This window comes from Talpa europaea, assembly GCF_964194135.1.
Source record: "Talpa europaea genome assembly, chromosome: 1".
Taxonomy (NCBI): domain Eukaryota; kingdom Metazoa; phylum Chordata; class Mammalia; order Eulipotyphla; family Talpidae; genus Talpa; species Talpa europaea.
Window position 1 is genome coordinate 101,451,274 of NC_140073.1, and position 24,818 is coordinate 101,476,091.

Below are 24,818 nucleotides of genomic sequence, written 5' to 3' on the forward strand. Positions count from 1 at the left end.
TACAGCCTTTGAAAAATGTATTGAATGCCAAACTTGAGGAATTTTAATGAGAATTTCATGGAGATCTTATATGTAATGTTGCTATTAGGAGGATCAGTTAAGGTTATGAAACAGAAATTTTGCCTGGATTAATAAATTTTCTTATGTGTCTTTTCATTTTTTTAAATGTTTATTCATTATGAATCTCACAAACTTGTTGATTGAAGCAAATGAAACAAAAAGTATATTACAAAAAGTACTTTTTGTATATTACATTTATATAGAATTCAAAAATGGCAAAATTAATTTTTGCTGTTAGAAGATAGAATTCTACCTTTAGCAGGTTAGTAGACCTGGGAAAGGAGCATGAGAGGTGATAGTAGAGGCCAGTAATGTTCTGTTTCATTTAGGTAGGTGATGGATATTTGTTTTCACATGGTGAAGATTCTATGGCATTGTCATTTGTGCACTTTTCTATATATGAACTTTAATAAAGCTTGCAATATTAACATTGTTATATAAATGCACAGGATTAAATTGTTAGTGAAGTCAACAAATATGATTGGGCAATATATATACCAATATATATGGCAATATGGACAAATGACTCAACTAATTTGTTAGCATTTAATTTAGAATGTAATTTATAATAGTATCATTTTCTAAAGTATACCCTTAGGGAGAAGAATTTTAAGGCACAGTAGCAATTTTCAAATAGAACAAAGCCGTATCATTGTCATGTTTAAAGCATTTGTGTTTATATTAATTTTTACAATTTTATTCCTCCTTTTTCTGTATTTGAAGTGATATCAGTACAATTACTATTTCTTTTCTTTAATTTCTGGGAGTTTTTTAAGTTTAGGAGAATGCCTTCCTGTAGTTATCCCACATATAAAAAACATATTAAATTGATGTTTCGAAGTTAATTCTCTTTGTATTGATTAACTCTAAAGTTATAATTGAGAACAGCAGTTTTCAATTTCTGTAGTGAACGAGATGTGTGTGTCCACAACATCTGAAAAAACACGAAATATCTGTGTAGGTTTTAGAACACTATCTTAATGCAGTTAATGTTTACTTTACATTTCTTTTAGTATAATGAGTTCGTTTTTTAAAAGCCTTTGATGCTAATTCAGAGATCCATAATCTGCTCACAATGTCTTTCACATGTAGTTTTGATGATAACTGACAAGCTGTAAGTTAATTAGCACAGAACTTACTAATGAGGATGTTAAAATTTAATTTAAAAGTGAGGATTTTTATTTGTACACTCTGGACAAATTGAAGGAAATTCAATCATACATATGATAAGCATTTCAGGCACTTTTTCCTCGTACAGGTACTTTATTAGATAACAATAAGAAAATATAATTAACTTAATGATAGCAAAGTTTTGAAAGTATGCTAAGATTGCTTGTCTTTAAAACTGGGGATAACCCAAAACCAAAGCAGTAAAATAAGGTCTGTTAATTAGCATGGAAGACAGCTTCTTGAATTAATATGTGGTGTTAATTAACAGGAAGTCTGATGTTGTGTTGTAATTACCACCAATATTTTTGACATACTGAGTGACTGAAGGTGAATTATATAGATAGCAATTGAGTAAACACTTTTGTGCTTAGGAACGTTTTCCTTTGTTTCTGTTTTCTAGAAATATGGACAGACTTCTTAGACTTGGAGGAGGTATGCCTGGACTGGGCCAGGTTAGTATATAGACTCTCAGTATTTCTTTGTAAACTATATGCCTTTCTTTAGTTATCCAAAAAAAAAAAAAAAAAAAAATCACACCAAAGAAACTTGACTCAGAAATAACCTAATGGTAAGAATTTACCTATTGCTGATTGCTATATTGCAACACTAAGTAAAGTGTGGAGAACATTTTCAATTAATTTTCTCTTAGGAATAAAAATTTTCTCTCTGTTTTAATTTAAAAATTGGGGTTATATGAGATTATCAAAATTGTCTTTTACTAAAAAAATTGATGCAAAATATCTTGTTTCTGGGTTTGCAATATATGTAGACTTTAGAGATAATATATTAGAAAGTAAACATGGCATGTAGTTTTTCTGCTCTTGGTGAATTCCAGAAACTGAACCATAGAATGTTTGTATAGTCTTAACCAACAATAAATTCCTTCTAGTAATTATGAATTAATAGGTATTATATCATTTTTTTAAAAAAATTGCTATATGTTTTCTTTCTGTTCTTATTAAAATTAACTGAATTTTCAGTTGCTTTAATATTATTATTTATCTTGTTCCATGCTGTTGGGCAAATGGAACTTTTCTCCTAGGATATGCTATCTGCTTTTAACTAAAGAAGTAATTCTGCCTCTTTAGAGTTTTACACTAGTTATCTTTCATCTCTTCATTCACAGAAGAGATGACTGTTGTTTCTTTCCTGAGACTTTTTTGTAATGTATTGTTTTATGACCAAATTTTGGGGTTATTTTATAACCTACCTATTTAACCTCTTTAGTTTCCAGCTTTCCCTCACTTCTGTGTCACTATCAATGACTTTGTCTTTATTCAAAGTAGTCTGTATGTAAAGATTTATTTTTATTTATGCATACAAGAACTGGATGCAGCCCAGAGGTGCAGGGGAGAGGGGGAAAAAGGATTCACCAGAGATGGAGTGGGAAGCACAACAGGCGCATTGACTGAAATACACTGTTGAGGGGAACAGCAGGAGAGACAGGAGAGGTCTGCTGTGCCATGTAGGTCAGCTCCTTGGCCTGGGCTCGAACTTGTGCAGTGGCTGCTGATAGCTTGATAGTGCCGAGACTTAACCCTTTGCGCCACCAGGGAGGTCCCCAAAGTAGTCTTTATTTTGTGTAAGAAACAGTTTTGTTTGAGACTTCATTAAATTTTCAGTGTTTTAGAGGCCTTTTACAAGCATTCTTTGATTAGGTCTATCGTGATTTATGACTAATAATTCCTTTTAGAAAGTTGAAATCATTTTGTAATTCTATATAGCATTCTTGTGTACACTTCAGTTATTTTTAATTTACTTTTGTTAGTGTTGGATATTTCTCATGCTCATTTACTGGCAGCCTATTTCTTCATGGTCCTTCATTTTTGTAAGCTATGTAATCCATTCTCTGAAGAGGCCTAAAGCCCTTTGAACTTGGCCCTTCCAAAACTGCTTCCATAGTTTTGAAAACATTCTAGCTAACTTCTCTACTCTGAAACTAGTAATAACAATGATAATACATAATTTACCTGTAAATTATGCTTAAGTTTTTGATGTAATAAATTCTGTGTCCATGCTGGAAATCCATACTCAGAAGTTGCTTAACATGAAATAATGGCTTTATTGACTTCCAGTTGAACTATATCACATATCAGTGAACACTGCAAACTTTTGCCTTCAGTGGAAAACTAAATATTGGTTCAACAACCGTTCCTTACTTTTTCCTCCATTTTATCAGCCCCTCTGTCCTCAGTTTGTATATTCATTTTAACTTAAAAATATGTTGCTTAAGAATCTGTCATTTTGTGTGTATGGTTTATCTCCCCAATTAGATGACAAACCTAAAAGGAAATAATTTGTAGGGCTATTATTTCTGTGATATCTCCTTTATCAAATACTAACTATTCAACAATTAATTTTTTTCTTAAAATGTAGTTAATCTAATACTTGACTAACATGAAATGCTAAATATATTATTTTTGAATGAATAGGAATAACATTTTAGAATGATAATAGCTACTTTTCCTAGTAGATTATGCATAGCAGCCAATAAAAATTAGAAAAGGAGACATAATTTGTTTTCTCCCTCCAAAAATCTTTAGGAAGTATTAGTGCTTTACCATTTAATGGAAAAGACAGTTTTTCCTTATAAATAGGGGTAGGTCACTTATTGGTAAATTTGCAAGTGGCCCTTGTTAAACATAGGATAGGAGCAGAACACAGTTCTCTCATCCATTCTCAGGATTCTTAACTTTTTCTGACTAGCAGCCACCTGTCTCTTTTCAACCTAGTCCTTCCATTTATTCTCTGATTACATCTTCTTTTAAAATGTTGCTTTATCTGTACCTACCCCTTTCCCTGCAAAGATGTTTACATCTCCTGTATCCAAAATACAGTAGAACTTCACTGCATCCTACCATTTACCCTTTCCTTTCATTTATTTCTAGAATTATTTCTAGAATTCTGTAAGTAATAGCTTACGCTTACATATTCTACTTTCTTACTTCTATTGACTCTAATGAGACTATATTCTGACCTCCTTTTAAGCAGGAATTGTTCAAGTTGGCAAATCTATTGGCCTGGTTTTAGTGCTTTTTTAGCTAGACTTTAATTTCCACACTGTTTATAATCTTTCGTAAAACTTTCTCTTCTATTAGCTTTATCATGGTAACTTTATCTAGTTTTTCATCTTGGTGTCCATATCTACAAAAGAACTTAAAATTTTTTTTTAATGTTACATTTTTTAGATTTTAAAACTTGAAAAATGATAAGCTAAAGTCATGGAATCTTTCCATAGTTTCGTACTTCAATATAACTTACCAGTGATTTAAAGTGGAAACAAATGTTTTATTTGAACTATTTAAATCTGTAAACTAATAACTTTAAATTCAAGTGTTTTTAAATTGCTTTTAAACTGAAGAGTGCATTTATTTTAAAGATTTATTTATGTATACGAGAACAGGGGTATAGGCCAGAGGTATGGGGGGTGAGAGGTTTCACCAAAGACAGTAGGAAACAGGACAGGTGAATTGACTGAAATACACTGCTGAGGGGAGCAGCGGGTGAATAAGGAGAGGTCTGCTATACCATGTGAGTAGCTCCCTGGCCGGGGATTGAACTCATGCTGCAGTGGCTGCAGATAGCTTCAAAGGTTGCGTCTTAACCCTTTATGCCACCAGGAAGACCCTGAAGAGTGCTTTTAAACTGAAATTACTAAACATGTAAGGTGATTCTATTAAAAACATTTACGGTTGTAATTTGGCTGCTTGATTGGACTAGAACTATTTCCAAAGCCGTGAAGACAAAACTCAAGAGATGGGCATAGCCCAAGTATAATTTTCAGTGTCCAACAGTTTTAGTTTAAATCTCTGGGTCCATTTTAACTTTAGAAACAGTCAAGTTAAAGCATAGAAGTACATGAAACTTATGTAAAATATCAGTATTTGAATGTTAGGCCAGTGTTTTCAGGTATTAGCCATAGGGAATACTAAGATAGATAAAAATGTCATTGCTTAACCTAGGGTCCTTGTATTTTAGTAGATACATATAAATTATGTTTTAAAGGCCTGGTACATAATGTGGCAGTTACACTGAATAACTAAATATTAGTGTTCATTATAAATAATGTGATATGTTAGTAGATTTAGGGTTTATTTTTTATCTACAAAAAGAGAAAATGAGACTGAATGGAGGAGATGATATTTGAGCTAAATTTGCGAATATATACCAAAACATTCAGAAAGACTGGAGAATAGGTTATGTGAGGTTAAGTAATGGGAAAAGATGCTGGGAAAGTAATTTGGAGTGGATTATGAAAGGTGTTGAATATCATTCTTAGTGCTTCAACTTTTCCCCCCATAGGCATTGTAGTTTTCACAAAGATTTATATTTAGCAAGTTATGAGATAATTCAATCTGCTTTTGAGTAGTTATTTTAGTTTGGAAAATAGGCAGAGAGGAAGAGATTGAAGGCAAAGTCATTATTTATATGAAATATTTTTGACTTTCAACCTTCTAAGCACATAAAAGAATTATATTTTGTCATCATTTTTGAAGTTAGCCTGCTCATGATTTTGCTTTGACTAAAATAATATGAGTTGGGAATTAACAGGACACTTTTAGGTGGAAGCATTTTGAATCTGATTTATTTGCTGTCATAATCAAGGAATCATAGATATGGAGTCTCTCTTAGGTTGGTGCCTGAATGAGATGATATTCTTTAAGTTTTAAAGCAAAGTCAGAAATCGTGTGCTTTTGTGTGTGTATGTGTTAAATACCCAATTTTTTGTCTCCAGTTTTTTTTATAGAAACATTATGCAGAAGTCACTGCATATATGCAGGAGTGTATTACCTGTAAGTCATCAGTTTATATCTTTCTGATATAGACCTCAGTAGTTTCCAGGTACAAACATAAGGGAAAATTGCATAGGTGAATAGTCAGAAAAGGCTTTCTGAAAATAGTGAGATGCAAGCTACATTTGGAGGGACTTCAGGTGACTAGATTTTAAAAACTAATTTCATGAATCATCTATTTTGTTATAACTCCCAACTCCACACAACATGGATTTTGTATATGTAACTAATAACTTTTTCTGGTTTCCTATGATGGACCTTAAAGTAGAATTACTCCTTTATTGTAAGATTTTTATTCTTTTATTTATTTTCATGTGGAAGAACTGTGGTGTAGGCCAGAGGTGCAGGGGGAGGGGTGAGTGGATTCACTAGAGACAGAGTGGGGAGTAGAACAGGCAGATCCACTGAAATACACTGTTAAGGGGAGCACTGGGCAAAACAGGAGAGGTCTGCTGTGCCATGTGGGTTAGCTCCCTGGCCAGGGATGGTACTCAGGTGCCTTTGCCTCTGGAGGCCTGTTTCAGTGGTAGTGCTAAGACTTACCCCCTGGACCACCCAGGGAGGCCCTGGTCTACTGCTTTATAGAAAGGATAACTTTAACAATGGGAAAATGACTGGGATAATGGGAGAAATTGTACCATTTCCATGGATGAGGACTCTAAATAAATATTACATCCCAGTTCTCTCCAATTAATCATAAATTCGATATAGTTTGGTAAAAATACCAACCAGAATTTCTGTGGAATTAGAAAACCATTTCTATATTCATGTAAGAGAAAACTGTTTAAGAATAGCCATGAAATCCTTACAAAGGAAAAAGAAACTTGCTGTGCCAAATATCAAAATATATTTTAGTAATGAGTGACTCAAGTTGGTGTAGAGATAGTCAGGTAGATCAATATTTTCCCCAAAAAGCTGAGAAATAGACTTGCATATATGAGTACTTGATTGGTGATAGACATGATATTAAAAAGTAGTGGGGAGGTAGAGTCCTATTAATTAAATGATAGTGAAACAAGTGACTTTACAAATGGGGGGATCACAAATTTATTATATTTCATTTTACTTATTTGTGTATCTTTTCAGAGGAAAACTAATTTAGATTCCTCCCCTATTCTGTACACCAAATAGACTGAAAACCTACTTGTGAAAATCAAATTTTATTATTTTGGAAGACATGCTTCTTAGGATTGCTATTATCCAAAAAAGCTAGAAAATGACAGGTGTTGGTGAGGATGTAAAGAAATTGGAACCTTTGTGCATTATTAGTAAAAATGTCGGATTGTATGAGCCCTGTGAAAAACAGTACAGTGGTTCCTCAAAAAATTAAACATAAAATTGCCATATGGTCCTACTATTCTGTCTCTTGATATCTATACCCCAAAGAATTGAAAACAGGGACTCAAATGGATATTTTTACACCAATGCTCATGTCATTATTACCCATACCAGCAAAAGGTGGAAAGAACACCAATATCTCTCAGTGAATGAATGGATAAATAAATGTGCTACAAATAGTCAGTGGACTATTATTCAGCATTACTGGAATGAAATTCTAACACATGCTAAAATATAGTTGACTCTTGAGAACTTCATGTTAAATGAGAGGATAAATACTGTATTATTCTACATATATATGGAAAAAATCAGATTCATAAAGGCAGAAAGTAGAAAGGTGGTTACCAGATGTTGGGGGTGTGGCAGAGTGGGGAATTAGTGTTTAATTGGATTCAGAGTTTCAGTTTGGGAAGATGAAAAAGCTCTGGAGATGTGTGATGGTGATATTTGATAATATGAATGTACTGAAAATGCACAAAACTGTACATTTAGAAATGTGTTTTTTAAAGTGGCAAATTTTATGTTGTGTGTATTTAATCCCAACAAGAAATAATTAAAAATTCACTTGCCATATCTTTAAAATGAATTAAAAATACCTATCTTAAATGGTTTTTATAAGGATAATATAAATTAGTTGTGAACATGCTAAACATGCAGAAACTAACCCCCCAATTTTTTTTGAAAGAAAATTTTATGTCTTTAGGATCTCAAGGTAGGAAACATAATTCAGAAGAAAAGAGTGATGATGTAACTGCCTCAATATTTGACTCTTGTTCCAACAAAGATAATAGAAATAAAAGAGAAACAATAGGAGAGAAGATAATTTGCAACACATTTAATCTGTAATTCAAAAGAGACAACCTTAAAAGAAAACATGAAACCGTAATTCGTAGAGCAAGAATTGCCAAGCATACTAAAAGATACTCAGTGGGGCCTCCCTTAGGTGTCAGTACTATGAAACTAGCCAAAGCCACTGCAGCACGAGTTCTATCCCGGGCTGGGGAGGTGCATGGTACGGCAGACCTTTCCTGTCTCGCCTGCTTCTCCCCTCAACAGTGTATTTCAATCAGTCTGCCTGTTCTGTTCCCTGCTCTGTCTCTGGTGAATCCTCTCAACCCCCCCAACATCTCTGGCCTGTACCCCAGCTCTTGTATGCATAAATAAATAAATCTTTAAAAAAATAAATAAAAAGATACTCAACCTACTATGTATTAGGGAAATGGTAATTGAAGGCAGAGTTGTACCAGTTAGGCTTTTTCGGTGTTTTTTTCTTTTGCCTCACTAAGATGTTCCATATTCTACCGTAGTCTTGGAATTAAAGAGGATAACAGTAGATTAGGAGAGACTAGGATATCAGTGACAAGATCATGTAGGGCCTTGAACATTCATTCAAGTGTATTGGCCTTGTAGAACATTCATTCAAGTGTATTCAAGTGTCTTAGCAAGGATGTTAATGTTCATCAGATGTAACATTTTTAAAGAACCAGGATACTCTGGAGATGAGACCAAAGATGACAAGAATGGGAGCAGAGACAAGAAGCAACTACAGTATGATTTTAAAATAAGTTACAATTAAGTTTTTATTTTTGTTGTGTATCTACTAAAGTGATTCTGATGTGACTTAAACCAAACATAGATTAATGTATACAATTAATCTTTTTTTTTTTTTAATAGAGGCATGCTTTATTTATTTGTTTGCTGGTTTGTTTGTTTGTTTTGTTTATACATGCACTGGGTACAGTCAGAAGCGCGGGAGGGAGGGTGAGAGAATTCACCAGAGCCAGAGCGGGGAGCAGAGCAGGCAGAAGGACCGAAGTACACTGCTGAGGGGAGCAGCGGGCGGCAGGAGAGGTCTGCGCGCCATGTGGGACCCTCCTCCGGTGGCCGGGGAGCAGCCAGGGATTGAACCGGGGCCGCAGAGGCCGCGCGCAGTTTCGCAACCCAGCGCTCAACCGCTGCGCCACCGGGGAGGCCCTACAATTAATCTTTATACTTGTCACATTTATAATAAAACCTTTATTTACTACAGCAGGCATTTAGAAGAGGCTCCTTACCTTTTTTTTTTTTCTTTTGATTAAACTTTATTTTCTGCACTATTGTTCATTTTTGTACAATATTTGATTTTTCCTCTCAGGTGTAATTCCTGTAAATCTATCACCACATCACCTGTGAACCATCACCATAGTCCCTTGCACGCTTCCCTCCTCTGTTTTGATCCCTCTACCTAACCCCTCCCTACTGTATGCCTCAGATTATAGTTTGCCTGCAAGTTTACGTTTTTTTTTGATGCTTTGTTCGGTTTCCCTGTATTCCTCCTATGAGTGAAACCACCTGCTATTTTTCTTATTCCTTCTGACTTATTTCACTGAGCAAAATCCCTTCTAGCTGTATCCATGTTGCTGCAAATAGCACGAGTTTATCTTTTTTTTGATTGCTGAGTAGTATTCCATTGTGTGAATATACCACATCTCTGATCCATTCATCTATTTTTGGGCATTTAGGTTTCCATATCCTAGCTATTGTAAAAAGTGCTGCAATAAACATAGAAGTGCAGGTTTCTGTTGGAATTAATGTTTTTGTGTCCTTTGAGTAGATTCCTAGGAGTGGAATCACTAGATCATGTATGTGGTGGATCCATTTTTTAGTAATTTGAAGAACCTCCACACAGCTCCATAGTGGTTAGACCACTTTGCATTCCCAGCAGCAATGTAAGAGGTTTTCTTTCCCCCTTTATCTTTGCCAGCATTTGTTGTCACCAGTTTTTTAAATATGGACCTTTCTCTTTCACTCGTGTGAGATGGAAGCTCATTGGTTTTGATTTGCATTCCCCTCATCATAAGTGATGTTGAACTTTTGTTCATATACCTGTTAGCCATTTGTATTTCCTCTCTGGAGAAGTGTCTTAGTGCCATGTTTTTGTTGAGTTGTGTAAGCTCTTTGTAGATCTTTGATGTCAGTCCCTTATCAATTGTATGGAGTACAGATACTTTTTCCCAATTTGTGGGTTGTCTCTTCATTTTGGTTATTGCTTCTTTTGCTGAATAGAAGCTTCTTAGTTTGATGTAGTCACAGTTGTTTATTCCTTCATTTTTATTGCTTCTGGGAATGAGTCATTAAAGATGTTTCTGAGATATATATCATGTAGTGATGTGCCTGTGCTTTCTTCTATATATTTTATGGCTTCAGGTCTTACATTCAAGTCTTTTATCCATTTTGAGTTGGTTTTGTATTCTTGATTACTACTAGAGGTGGTAATCTAGTTTCATTATTTTGCATGTAGTCATCCAGTTTTCCCGACACCATTGATTGAAGAGACTTTCCTTGTTCCAGTGCACATCCTTTGCTCCTTTGTCATAGACTAGTTGACCATATATGTGTGGCTTTATTTCTGGGTTTTCAATATGATTCCATTGGTTTGGTGTCTGCTTTTGTTCAATACCGAGCTGTTTTAATTATTATGGCTTTGTAGTATAGTTTGAAGTCTGGGAATGTAATACTTCTGTGGCTTTTTTAAAAAATGTTCATTGAGCACTAACCTGTTTATATTGGCAATTTCTATATATTGATGCATGCTTCTGGTTACTTGTTCTCTTTGACTTTTTGAGTATCCTTTGAACATTTACAAAGAGCCTTTCTAAATATTGGTAGGTATGTGATCATATTTCTTACTATTAAGAAGTAGAGATGGGTCACTACATTTTAATTGTTTCATTTCTTTGTTTAATTACAAATAAATAGTGATTTTTGCGTTAGAAACACAATACAGAGCAAATACAAGATGCCTTTTTTTTTTTATTTGCTGCCCTTGTTATGTGATAACTATACTTCTAAAAGTATAGTTCATAATCATTCTATTTGTGTACTTGAGCTGATGTTTCTATAGTAGAAACTTAAGAAAGAGGTTGGGTCAAAAGCAAGCTAATTAGAGCATATTCTTTCTGGTTGTTATAGTATATTTCTTCTGGGCAGACATTAAACCCACATGAAAAATGTAGTATTTCTGAGAAGTCTCAAAAAAGTAAAACGGAAGCAAATTCTTCATGGGGCTTTATTGTTTTTCTGTGTCATTTTTTAACATTCTAATTGCAACTGGTTTTCCAAGGGGAAAGATCTTTGATATTTGTGAATGTTAAATTTCTACTTTAATATTTAATTACCATGAATAACTTTGTTTGGATTCTTTGGAACATAAGAAAAACAGTGGTGTATTTTTTTTATTTTAAGATTTATTTATTTATACAAGAACCAGGGTATAGGGCAGATGCGCGGGAGGGTGAGAGGATTCACCAGAGATAGAGCAGGAACAGAACGGGCAGACTGACGAAATACACTGCTGAGGGGAGCAGCGGGCGCGACAGGAGAGGTCTGCTGGGCCATGTGGGACCCTCACGGGGCGGCCAGGATCAAACCGGCGCTGCAGAGGCTGCGGACAGCTTCACAGTGCAGCGCTCAACCGCCTTCGCCACCAGGGGAAGCCCAGTGGTGTATTTTTAATTACAGTGAAACTGTCTCCCAGATTTAATCACATTCGATGAAAGAAAAAACCAAAATTATGAGGAAAAATGAAATGTTAAGATTTAAAATTTGAAGTCCAAGTTTATGGTAACTATAACATCTGGTGCTATTTTTGGTACAAGAATATATGAGATGAGAAATAAGACAAATTGCCTCTGTCTAATGTAGCAATCTAAGATACAGTATCATCTCAATATGTTAACTGTATGGGATGTTACCATAAAAATCCAGTCTTTTCCTTCCCTATTCTCAGCATTGTTTTACATGTTTAATTTACTGGATACTGTGCTCATTTGGTACATTGATCTTGGGGTTTCCAGTCTTCAACTTGTACAGTATAACTTCCCATTTTTCAGCTCATGTTATTGTTTGGACTGGGCAGACAGGACTGGTGTTCTCTCCCATAACACACATTCAAGGTGGTTCTTTGTGGGATGCTAATTTGGGTTCAGTGTCCTGGAAGACTGCCACCAGAGCAGGCCAGCGGTCTCCACTGGGCAGCCTCCCAGTGCTGCTTTTCAAACTGTTGCCAGTGATTCACAGGCTCCTCTCTTCAGGAGACTAAATGCCTGTGTCATACACAATGGGGAGGAATCTGTGATAATAAAAGAGTAAATTAATGATTATGAAAGTTAAACTTTTCTCTTAAACATTGTATATACATTTCCTCTTTTTTTTTTTTTTTACTTAATAATGTTTTTACCTGCCTGTGGTAGCTGTTTTAAGTTGTTCCTTATTCCCTAGTGTTGTAGACATCAGAGTTGGTAACTAGGAGCAAAATGCTTATCAAAAGTAGGCAAAACCTAGTTTTGGAAACATCCCTTTCTGTTCTTGAGAAAATATGTTCTTTTACTACATGGGAATCTTTCATTACTTAGTAGAATGCATTTTGTTACCCATATATCTATATCAGCATCTCTGTGTCTGTGTATTTGTGTCTGTGTATAGCTGTATCACAATAGGGAGGGGATTTTGATTTTTCATAGTTTGATTTTATATTAGTTTGCCTTACAGTTCTTGTCTCCCATTTCCTTTCCATTTGCAGGTTCTGGTTACTATACATAATTCCTATTCAGTAGACTAAATGAGATCTTTAGATATTTTATATCTTCGTCTTTCTGTGACTCTTCTTTGAGTTCTTTCAGCTTGCTATGAAAATTGTAGTTATACTATAGGGAGATAGTCAGATACTCTGCATAGGGAATGTCATTGTCAGTGGGATCTAGAGCAAATGTGTGAATCCATTAAGAGAACCCATGTTGTTTGATAATTGTATCAGGATTCCCCTGTAGAATTTATAGAAGTGGATGGGTGAGGGTGTGAGAGGCAAGGGGATTAATACTGAGTACCTCCCATGTTTTGATCTGAGGTGTTTTATGTATTTAATATCCTCACTTAATCCTCACAGCATCCTACATGGGAAGGAATAATTATTTCTGCATTATAAGGTGGAGACATGGAACTAACAAGAAGTGGAGCTAGAGTTGGAACACAAATCTTTCTTGTACCAAAACCCATTCCACATCATCAACACTTCCTCAGGTAGTTAGTATCTATAGTGTTGTCGTTGGCCTCTTGCTTCATAAATGAAAAAATACCTTAAATAGTCTTAAATTTTTATTGGAAAATGTAGATGAAGAGTAAGATGCTTACTTTGAAAATTTTTAGAAGCCTAAAATATTTGAGAGGGCTTTGTCTTTATTCTGACATGTAATACTTCGTCCATGTTTTAAGAAAATTTCAGGAATCAGTGAATATTTTATTCATTTTATTCTCTATCATAATGTATATTTTGACACTGATAAAGGTATAGGATACAAACAGTACAACTTTTTAAAGAAGGTTTTTTTTTTTTTTAGCTCATAAAACATTTTTCTTACTATCGGAAACTGATTAGTGCTCTAAACTAACTGCCAAATGAGTTGTTACATTAAAAAAATTATTTTGGAAAAGAGGCTCTCTTATTAAGCTAATTTGAATGACCAGTCTTGTTCTACCTTGATTTGTAATAATGAAAGAAGAGGTGCAGAGAGCTGTTTTATTTGAATAATAGACTTGCCAATTAGCCATCAAGTGCTTCCATCTGTGAAATTGTTGATCAGATGGGTTAGCTGGGATGTTTCCAGACTAGGGCATCATAAATGGCACTTGAAAACTGTCACTTTGATGATGAGGTTTCAAGTATTACACTGCTTGATGCTGTGGAACCTTTTTTTCCTTTTGCCAGTTCCATGTTTTTTTAGAACATACTGATCCCACTTATGAATTCTGTGGCATCAAGAGAACTTGGGAGACCTGCCACTGATGTAAAGTTCTGCTTAATCTGCTTCTCTGGCCTGTGCTGAGATTAAACCAGAGTGTTAACAGCTTCTTTTAGTCTTCAGAGAAATGTTGGTTGGTGATCTGACTGGCACAGGCGGGCGATGCTCATTGCCTGTGGCCATGGAGCTGGCACACATTGGCAAGTTTCTTGCACTTTTTCATTAATTTAAACTCATTTTCAAATGTATCACTCCCTTAAATAAATATGTAGTAATCTAAGGCCATGCAAGTATTGTATTTTTTTACATGTAGCAGTTGTGTGAAATGATTTTAACATGTGTCCTATAGATTTTTAAGGATTTAAATTACTTACTGGTTATTTTTACTTTTAAAAGTTTACTTAATAATGACTTGAAAACACAAATTTCTGTAAATAATAATATTTCCTTTCATACTATGTCACATCTTCCTTACTTGGTCTTCTATTTTGTAGGAAGTCTTTAGTAAGTCAGCTTCCTCAAATTTTTATAGATATGATTAGATACTGTTATCTCTGAATGACATTCCTATCTGGTAAGTGCTTTTCCTCTTTTCCCACAAACCTAGATACCTGAAATTTGGGCAGGCTTCCTGGTCACCAGTCTGTGTGGGGATTAATTCATCGCCTTTGCCTCTTGTACACTGCTAGCTTGGCTTTTTGTCTGACCTGCCCAAACTCATTGTGAAAGGCAGTATGTATTGCACAAGGATGAAAAGCCATGCTCTGGAGCTAGATCTATACAGAGACTGAGATTCATGGATGAGGAAGGGAAAATGAGAATGTAGTGTGAATGTGCAGAAGTTGATAATTTGAGATCTTGTTCCTATTCATGTTTCTTCCAGGATAGATTTTAAGCAATTGCTACATTTGCTACATTATCAGGCCCTTCAGCCTCTCCCAGCTGATCTTCTCAATGAGAGGAGTATCAATTCAAATGTGTTGTTTGTTGTTTTGGAATACCTGGTCACTCTGTTTTTTGGTGTTTTTTTTTTTTTTTCTTTTTTTTCTTTTTACCTTCTCAAAGGTTTGGTGGTATGTGATATGTTACAGAATTCAGAAGTTTGAATAAGTGTCCTTGCTATTTTTATTCCCTCTTCTTACAAAAATCTCTAGAAATTAGTAAATAACATTGATTAAGCAACAAGTTTTCCCTTTACAGTCGTGGAAGTTGAAGAAATAACATATTAGGGATGGGGAGAAGTGATTTCAGAACTGAAAGACTATTGATTTTAAGAAGCTTCTTTTAAAAGCATTAAATGGAAGTATAAAAAAGAAAAACAGATGTGACAATAAGACCTCATAAGAACATGCCTTTTGACCACAGCTACTTTCATGTGTTGTAAGCATTTTTCTTTTGTTGTCTCTGTTCCCTTACTTCCTTAGAAATAACAAATTAGTTTTGTGAATAGATGAATTCTTAGTGAAGTTAGGACAGTCATCAGGACTAATTCTAGGAAGTCTTGAAGAGATGATTTTTATTAGCCTCTCACTGTTATGCCTTGGAAATGCTGTGCTTGTCACTAGCAGATATCAATGTTTTGACAACTAAACAAGGTATTTTTAAATAGGTAGTATGTGACAAGTTATAGAGTTCAGAAGGTATAAATGTTGAGTAAGTGTCCTTGCCATTTTTGTGCTCTTCCCTAGAAACAACCGTTGCCATTTTCTTTCAGTTCTTCCAAAGATATTCTCTATCAGTGCTGTCCAACAGAACTTGCTGTGAGGATGTAAGTGTATTGTACCTAGCTGCCCAGTGTAGTAGCCACTAGTCAGTCACATGTGGTAACCGAGCTCTTGAAATGTGGGGTTTTTGACTGAGGAACTAAATATTTAAATTTTTACTTAATTTTAGATAACATATTTAAATAGCTGTTTGTGGCCAGTGAATATTATATCAGACAATGCAATATGCATTCTTAATAGTATAGCCTGAAGAATTAACCCATTCCATATCCCTATTTATATAGCTTCTCTGTTTTCTTTAAATGATTATTTGCTATTTCATTTTAATTCATGATTTATTTAGCCAGCCCTCTATTGAGATACAGTTAGGTTGTTTCCTGTCTTTTATAAGTGTTTTATTCTTGTAATGAGAACTTTTAAGATCTCTTAGTAACTTTCAAATATGCAGTATATATTTTAATTATTGTCACCATGCTGTATATTACATGCATGGCTTATTTTATAGCTGCAAGTTTGTAGCTTTTAACCCCATCACTCATTTTGCCCACCCTTCCCTCATTTCCCTGCTCTGGCTGTCATAAGTCTGTTCTCTGTTATCTATGAGCTTGTTTTGTTTTAGAGTCCACATATAGGTATAGTATTTGGTTTTTTTTTTCCTCTCTCTGACTTCAGCCACTTTGCATAATGCCTTTGGGGGCCATCCATGTGCAACTGGCAAGATTTCCTTCTTTTTTTAATGACTGAATCCTATCTTTCAGTTTATATACAGTGTTGAAGTAAATATCCTTTGAAAACATGTATATTCCTAGAAGTAGAATTACTTTGTGATCAGTGTAAGTTTAGCCTAATGTGATAGAAAGAGTGTAGGATTCAACTTTGAGTTTAGACTTCACCCCTTTATCATCTCTGATAGACACATTGGTTTAACTTTGAGCCTCAGCTTGCTTCCTCATTTACACAGTAATATCCATTTTACGTGATTATGTCATTATTAGAAGTAAGTTATGTAATGCACCTCTGGAATGGTGCTAGCAGCTCAAATTAGAGGTGGTAGATAATGATAGCCTTACTGTTGCTTATTATTTGAGTAATGAGACCATAGCAAGCCTAGAGACCTATGTTTAATGTTGAATTGTGGCAGAACATTCAGACGGCTTTGCTTAGCCCATTTTAGATTTGTAAGTACAGACAGTCTCCACCTTTTATTCACTTGACTTCTCTGAATTGTACATAGCCATCTGTAGATTGCTTTTCATATGCTAATTTAGAACGTTTATATATCAGCCTTCAAAATTGTACATTTCAAAGACTACATCTTGCTTTGCCTGTTAGCCAATAGTTAAATTTACGTTGGGTCACTGTCTTAATATAAACATTACTTAAATTTAAAAATTTTATGATACTTGGGAATATGGCGGAAAACCATATTAAAATAAGGTTTCTTATTAATAAATGGAAAATAAAATTTCTGACCTAAAATTTATATGGATTATGAAAGTCTATTATGAGTTTGGATATAAATTTTTCTTTAGTATTTTCAGTGTTGTTGCTTGTTTGAAATAAAACCCTTAGAATTATATTGAAGAAGTAACTTTTGTAAGTGTATACTCTACGTCTGTGCATGTTGTGCTATACTTCTCATTTTCTTTTTGATTTGTGTCCCTAAAAGGTATGTTTTTATGTGAAAATCAGTTAAAGGAAAAAGTATTAATTAGCCTTTTTATATCTAAATTTGTATGTTTCTAAAACATATTTATATTGAAATTAGGATAGACATTGGTAGTTTAAGTATTCAAAGTTTATTACTAGAAGTGGTAGGTAGAGAACTATGAAGACTAACAACGATGTAAGAAAAAAAATAATTCATTTGGGGGCCTCCCTGGTGGCGCAAAGGGTTAAGCACCGCACTATGAAGCAATCCGCAGCCTCTGCAGCATGAGTTCGATCCCCAGCCAGCCAGGGAGCAACCCACATGGTGAGGCAGACCTCTCCTGTCTTCCCGCTGCTCCCCTCAGCAGTGTATTTCAGTCAGTCTGCCTGTTCTGTTCCCCGCTCTGTCGCTGGTGAATACTCTCACCCTCCCGCGAGTTTGGCCTGTACTCTGGTTCTTGTATGCATAAATAATCTTTAAAAAAAATAATTCATTAATAAAAAAAGAGGGAAAAAAATAAAATAATAAAATGGGAAAAAAAAACAAAATTTACAACAACAAAAAAGAAATGGTAGGTAGATTAGTAGCCCCTGTGTGCCGTGCACTCTGCTAAATGCATGTGTTTTATTTAATCCTCACAGTAACCAGTACCATGGTTATGATTAGCTTCACTTCACCAGGGAGAATGAGTCTTAACTTTAAATGGTAGAGTTAAGATTCAACTTCAGGTGGAGTCTTTTCGATTCCAAAATATTTATGCCTGTTTGCAATAGTTTAATTTGGGAAGGGGTTTTGCCAGGTTGATAGCATTGCCATCTTCTTTATATTCTGAATTTTTAGGAATACACAGTGCAAATGGTCTTTCTTTGTTAATGTGATAATCTGCCTGTGCAGATGACTGTGAGCAGTAAGTAATACTATTTTTCAAAATGTAAACTTAAGTTACTTTTGCAATAATTGAAATGATACAGAAAGGGGATTAGACTGTTAGGAGATTTGAGTTCAGTTGTTTAATGTAAGTATGAGTATACCTCTCAGACTAGTTTGATAATATGAATATCAGTAAAAGTGATGAGGGAATCTAATATTGTTTTGTAAAATCATAGCATTCATCAAGTACTTTAATCTGAAAGAATGGTGGTCTTGGAACATAAAACATTGTAATGAGTTGTCCAGCCTTAGTAAAGCATCCTTAACTAAATTTGTCTCCTTTGACCAGAATTTCTTTTGAAGAACTTTGGAACTATAAATTATAAGAAATGAAGTTTGGAAACTGCAGTATGTTTGTAAATACAGGCTATAATCCAATCACATGGTGGGTGGGGTCAGAAGATTTTTTTTTTTTAAAAATTAGGAAAAGTACTCTTAAAAGTTTAAATTGGCATTTTTGAATGAATGCTATTTTTCACCCTGATACCATGATTTTTTGAGCTGCTGTACCCTGTTTGCAAACCTTTTTTTGTTCTATGTTTATAAGCGGTTTTTTTGTAGTCACTATATTTGGTAGTGATCACAGGAAGAGGCACTAAAGATACGCATTAAAAACTTTTATCACATTCTACATTAAAAGAATTCAGGATATGAACATTTATAAGCCTTTTATTTTTAATAGCTTTATTCAGCAATATAATTGACATACAGTAAACTACATATATTTGAAGTAGATGAGTTTTAACAAAACCATTACTGCAGCTATGATGGTGAATATCCAGTACACCCCACATTTATTTATTCCCCTTGATCGCCCCATTCACTCTTTCATATTCTTCAGACAATCATCATCTGCTGCCATTATGACTTAGTTTGCAGTTTCTAGATTTTTAAATAGAGTCATATGGTAGATACTCTTTTGTCTGGCTTCCATTACCAATAGTAGTTTGTTCTGAGTGTGCATCAATAGCTCATCTCCTTTTATTGCTGAGTAGTATTTCATTGGATAGATACAATACCACATTTTGTTTATCTGTTCCCTTACATATTTTGGTGTTTTAGTTTTGAGGTTGTCATAAATAAAGATGCTCTAAACATTGTGTACATGTTTTTTTTTTTCTCTTGGATAAATACCGAGGCGGGGGGGTGACTCTATCATGAGGTAGGTATGTGTTTAATTTATTAAAAAAGGCCAAATGATTTTCCAAGGTGGTTGTACCATTTTATGTTCCTACCAGCAGTTGTGTGAAAGTTCCAGTTCCTCCACATCCTTAAAAATTGATTTGGTTGGGCCTCCCTGCAAGGGGTTAAGTCTCAGCCCTATGAAACTATCAGCAGGAGTTCTATCCCTGGGCAGGGAAGTGACCCACATGGCACAGCAGACCTCTCCTGTCTTGCCCGCTGCTGCTCCCCTCAGCAGTGTATTTCAGTCAGCCCTCCTGTTCTGCTCCTCACTCTGTCTCTGGTGAATCCTCATACCCCACACAACTCTGAACTACACCCCCCCACTCTTGTATTCATAAATAAATAAAATTAAATCTTGAAAAAAAACCTTGATTTCTTTGATTTTTTTAAATTGTAGCCATTCTAATAGGTAATATAATCTGATTGTGGTTTTAATTTCCATTTTCCTATGACTCATGATGAACATTTTTTTCATGTGCTCATTTGCCATCAATATATCTTTTTTAGTGAGGTGTTTATTCAAGTCTGTAGCCTAGATTTACTGAACTATTTTTTTTTAAGATTTATTTATTTATGCATACAAGAACCATGGTACAGGCCAGAGGTGTGGAGGATGAGAGGATTCACCAGAGACAGAGTGGGGAACAGAACAGGCTGATTGACTGAAATACACTACTGAGGGAAGCAGCAGGTGAGTCAGGAGAGGTCTGCTGTGCCATGTGGGTCACCTCCCTGGCCAGGGATCGAACTCATGCTGCAATGGCTGCGGATAGCTTCATAGGATGCATCTTAACCCCTTTCGCCACTAGGGTGACCCCTACTGAACTATTAATGGTTTAGGAACTTTACATATTGTAGATAATTCCTTTACCAAATATGTTGTTTGCAGCTATTTTCTCCCAGTTTATGGATTATTTACTTACTCTCTTTAGCAATGTTTTTCAAAGGAGAGAGAGAGAGCTCTTAATTTTGAAGTCTAACTTATAAAAATTTTCTGTTATAAATTATACTTTGGTGTGATATCTTAGAAGTCAGTGCTAACCCAAGGCTATAAGATACACTCTTATGTTTTCTTCTACAAGTATTATAGCTTAAAAATTTTAGCAGTTTTTAATTCATTTTGAATTACCTTTTTTACTTTTTTTGAATTACTTTGTGTATTACTTTTTTTGAATTACTTTGTGATACACAAAGTGTGATAATGTTCAGGTTTAAGAACATTTTTTATATGTGAATGTTCAATTTTTCTCCGTCACAGTGTTTAATTTATCAAGAGAAACTATTCCTTATACCAGATATTCATGTTTCATAGTTCAGGAACACACGTCAATGACAAACTTCCATAGAAGTCAGCCAGAGAAATCCTTTGTTTCAAATCACTTTGCACTCTAAAAGATACCAACCTACTTCATCACCTTAAAATCTTTCATGGTATTGTAGTTTTTTTTTTTTTTTTAATTTTTTTGTCTATTTTTTTTAAGATTTATTTATTTATTTATACAAGAACCTGGGTACGGGGCCTCCCCGGTGGCGCAGCGGTTGAGTGCTGGTTGTGAAGCTGCCCGCAGCCTCTGTAGTGCCGGTTCGATCCCCGGCTGCTCCCCGGCCACCAGAGAAAGGCCCCACATGGCGAGCAGACCTCTCCTGCCGCCCGCTGCTCCCGTCAGCAGTGTACTTCGGTCCTTCTGCCTGCTCTGCTCTGGTGAATTCTCTCATCCTCCCACGCTTCTGACTGTACCCAGTGCTTGTATGTATAAATCAATCAATCAATCAATCAATCTTTAAAAAAAAAAAGAACCGGGGTACAGGCCACATGCGCGGGAGGATGAGAGGATTCACCAGAGACAGAGCGGGGAACAGAACAGGCAGACTGATGAAATACACTGCTGAGGGGAGCAGTGGGCGAGACAGAGAGGTCTGCTGGCCATGTGGGTTGCTCCGAGGCTGGGCGGGGATGGAATCGGCACTGCAGAGGCTGCAGACAGCTTCACAGCATTGCACTCAACTGCCTGTGCCACCAGGGGAGGCCCCCATGGTATTGTAATTTCTGTAGAAATCTATGTGTGCCTTCTTTCTGTTTCAGTCACAGCAAACTTATAGAATGTTGCAACCCCCAGAGATCAAATGAATGCTCCTACAATATGAAATCACAGATGCTAGGCCAGAATGCCTTGCTATCTGAGGTTTTGACATAGCACTGGAAGCTGTGGTAGTTATTCTTCTTAACATGGATGTCCTTCTACAATGAAGGGGAAATGAGAGTTGATGTTTAATTTTTTACAGTGCCATTTGTTGAAAGGATTACTTTTTCTCTACCTTTACATTTGTACCTTTGTTGACTATTACTTGTTCATATATGTGTGACTGTAGTTCTAGAATTTCTATTCTATTCCATTATCTATCTTTTTAAGCCATTAGTTCACTGAATTGGGTACTGTAGCTCTGTATATATTGAGATCAGGTTGTATTAGTCCTCAACCTATTCTTTTTTAACAGCATTGCTTTCAATATTCTAGATTTTTTGCATCTTCATATGTATTTTAAAAAAAAGTATGTCAATTTTTTAAAATAAAAACCTGCTTGAGTTTTGATTAGTGGTGTTTCAGATTTACAGATCGATTTAGGGAAAATTGGCATCTTACCAATATTAAGACTTGTATTTACATCTTTTCTATGACTATAATAGAAATCTGTTATAATATATATTTCTATTTACATCTTTAATTTTTTTCTCAGCATTTTTTTGTAGTTTTCAGTGTACAGAATATTCACATCCTGTCATATTTATGTCTAAGTTTCAAATTTTTGAAGTTATAAGTGGTATTTTTATTTCAATGATTATGTTGTCTATGAAACAGTTTTACTTCTTCCTTCCCAATCTGGATGCCTGTTTCTTGCCTTTTTGAAAACTGACTGTAACTTCAGTAAAATGTTGAATAAAAGTGATAAAAATGGATTTTTCTGTCTTCTTCCTGGTTTAGGGGGAAATAATTCATCTTTTTTTTTACCATCAAACATGATATCAACTATATGTTTTAAAATAAATGTTGTAGAAGTTCACTAGTGTTCCTACTTTTTTCAGAGTTTTCATCAGGAATCAATGTTGGATTTTGTCAAATCCTTTCCTATATCTATTGATTATATCAATCCTTTATATAAAAACCTTTATCCCTTGTAATATGCTCTGCTCTGAAGTTATTTGATGTTAACATAAGTATCCAATTTTTTTTTGATTAATATTAATGTATTATGTAGCTTTTCCTGTTAACCTATTTGGGTCTTTATTTTTACCTACTTGAAGTAATCAGTAGGCAGTATATAGGTAGGTCTTATTTATTTCTTTTTAATCCAGTCTGTTAATCTTGGCTTTTTGAGATATTTAATATTTAGGTCATTTTTATTTAGTTTAATTACTGTATGATTACATTTAAATCTAATATTGGTCATTGTTTTTTCTTTTTCTTAATTAAATTTTTTAGTAATTCTGTAGTATGACCTTTGTATTATTTCTTGTTATAGTTTTTTTTTTTTTAGTTTATCATTACAGCTTTTATTATTATTTTTAAAGCTTTATATATGCGTTCAAGAACTGGGGCACAGGCCGGAGGTGTGGGGGGAGGGGTGGTGAGAGGATTCACCAGAGACAGATTGGGGAACAGAATAGGCATATTGACTGAAATCCACTGCTGAGGGGAGCAGCAGGTGAGACAGGAGAGGTCTGCTTTGCCATGTAGATCTGCTCCCTGGTTGGGGATTGAACTCTTGAGCTGCTGTGGCTGTGGATAGCTTCAGAGTGCTGAAACTTAACCCCTGGAGCCACCGGGGTTACTGACGGGAGGCCCTATGTCAGGTTTTATACTGTACACATCTTTAGCTTATCACAGTGTACCTTTAGATGATATCATGCTTTTTTGCTTGTATTTTATAAATGTTAAAATAGTATACTTTGTGTCTCTTCTCTGTACCTTTGTAGTACTGATTTTGGCTTATTTGTTTAATAGATTTATTATCAGATTTCCTTTTTAAGGCTGAGTATTTCATTTTTATAACACATTTTGTGTATTAATCAATTGAGGAATATTTGGATTGTTTCCTAACTTCTAGTTCTTATGAATAAAGCTGCTGTAAACATTACAGAACAATGTTAGTACTTAATCTCTATGTTCAGTATGCCTGGGTATCTACACAGAAGTGGAATTGGTATAGCAAATGGTAATTTTTTTTTTTTTTTTAGGAACTACCATATTTTACACAGCAGTCTGTTGTCTTTCAAAGAGATTTAATAAGAGAAAAATCCTCTGCTTACCTGTGTGTTTATCTTTCCAGTATTCTTCTTTCCTTTATGTAGATCTGGTATCATATTCCTTCTGCCTGATAGACTAACATTTTTATGATGAAAGTTTGCTGCCCATTTAAACAATTGGACTATTTTTCTTTCTAATATTGAGTTGTAAAAATTCTTTACATATCGTGGCCATAAGACCCTTTTTGTGATTTGTAAATATTTTCTTCAAATCTGTGTGCTATCCTTTCACTTTTTTGATAGTGACCTTTTAAGTATAAAAGTTTGTGATTTTTATTAAGTCTAGTGTATTAGTCTTTTTAATGATGTCTACCTTTGGTATTATACTAAGAAATTATTCTTTAACCAAAGTTCATGAAGATTTACTTTTAAGTAAATTTTCTTTTAAGAGTTTTATAGGGCCTCCCCGGTGGCACAGCGGTTGAGCGCTGGGTTGCGAAGCTGCCCGCAGCCTCTGCAGCGCGGGTTCGATTCCCGGCTGCTCCCCGGTCACCTGAGGAGGGTCCCGCATGGCGCACAGACCTCTCCTGCCACCCGCTGCTCCTCTCAGCAGTGTACTTCAGTCCTTCTGCCTGCTCTGCTCCTTGCTCTGGCTCTGGTGAATTCTCTCACCCTCCTGCGCTTCTGACTGTATCCAGTGCTTGTATAAATAAATAAAAATAAATCTTAAAAAAAAAAAACTTAAAAAAAAAAGAGTTTCATAGTTATAGCTCTTAACATTTAGTTCTGTGATCCATTTTGTGTACCAGGTGAGGTGGATACCTTTGCAAATTGGTATCCAATTTTCTTAGTGCAATTTGTTGAAAAGACTGTTCTTCCCTCCATTAAATTGTATTGGTCCTTTTGTCAAAGGTGAGTAGACTATGGGCATGGATGGTGGGTGCTTAG

The 24,818-nt window shown here is 35.0% G+C and overlaps 1 protein-coding gene across 1 annotated transcript in view; it reads left to right on the top strand.

The window, feature by feature from the left end:
• Positions 1–1,634: 1,634 nt before the first annotated feature.
• The window catches only part of PSMD14 (proteasome 26S subunit, non-ATPase 14), a gene marked incomplete at both ends in the record, with an annotated part of 85,016 nt that continues 61,832 nt past the window's right edge, over positions 1,635–24,818 (top strand). The window contains one exon of the mRNA XM_084236236.1: positions 1,635–1,682. Coding sequence (XP_084092362.1) covers positions 1,635–1,682 — 48 coding nt within the window. The remainder of the gene's footprint in view (positions 1,683–24,818) is intronic.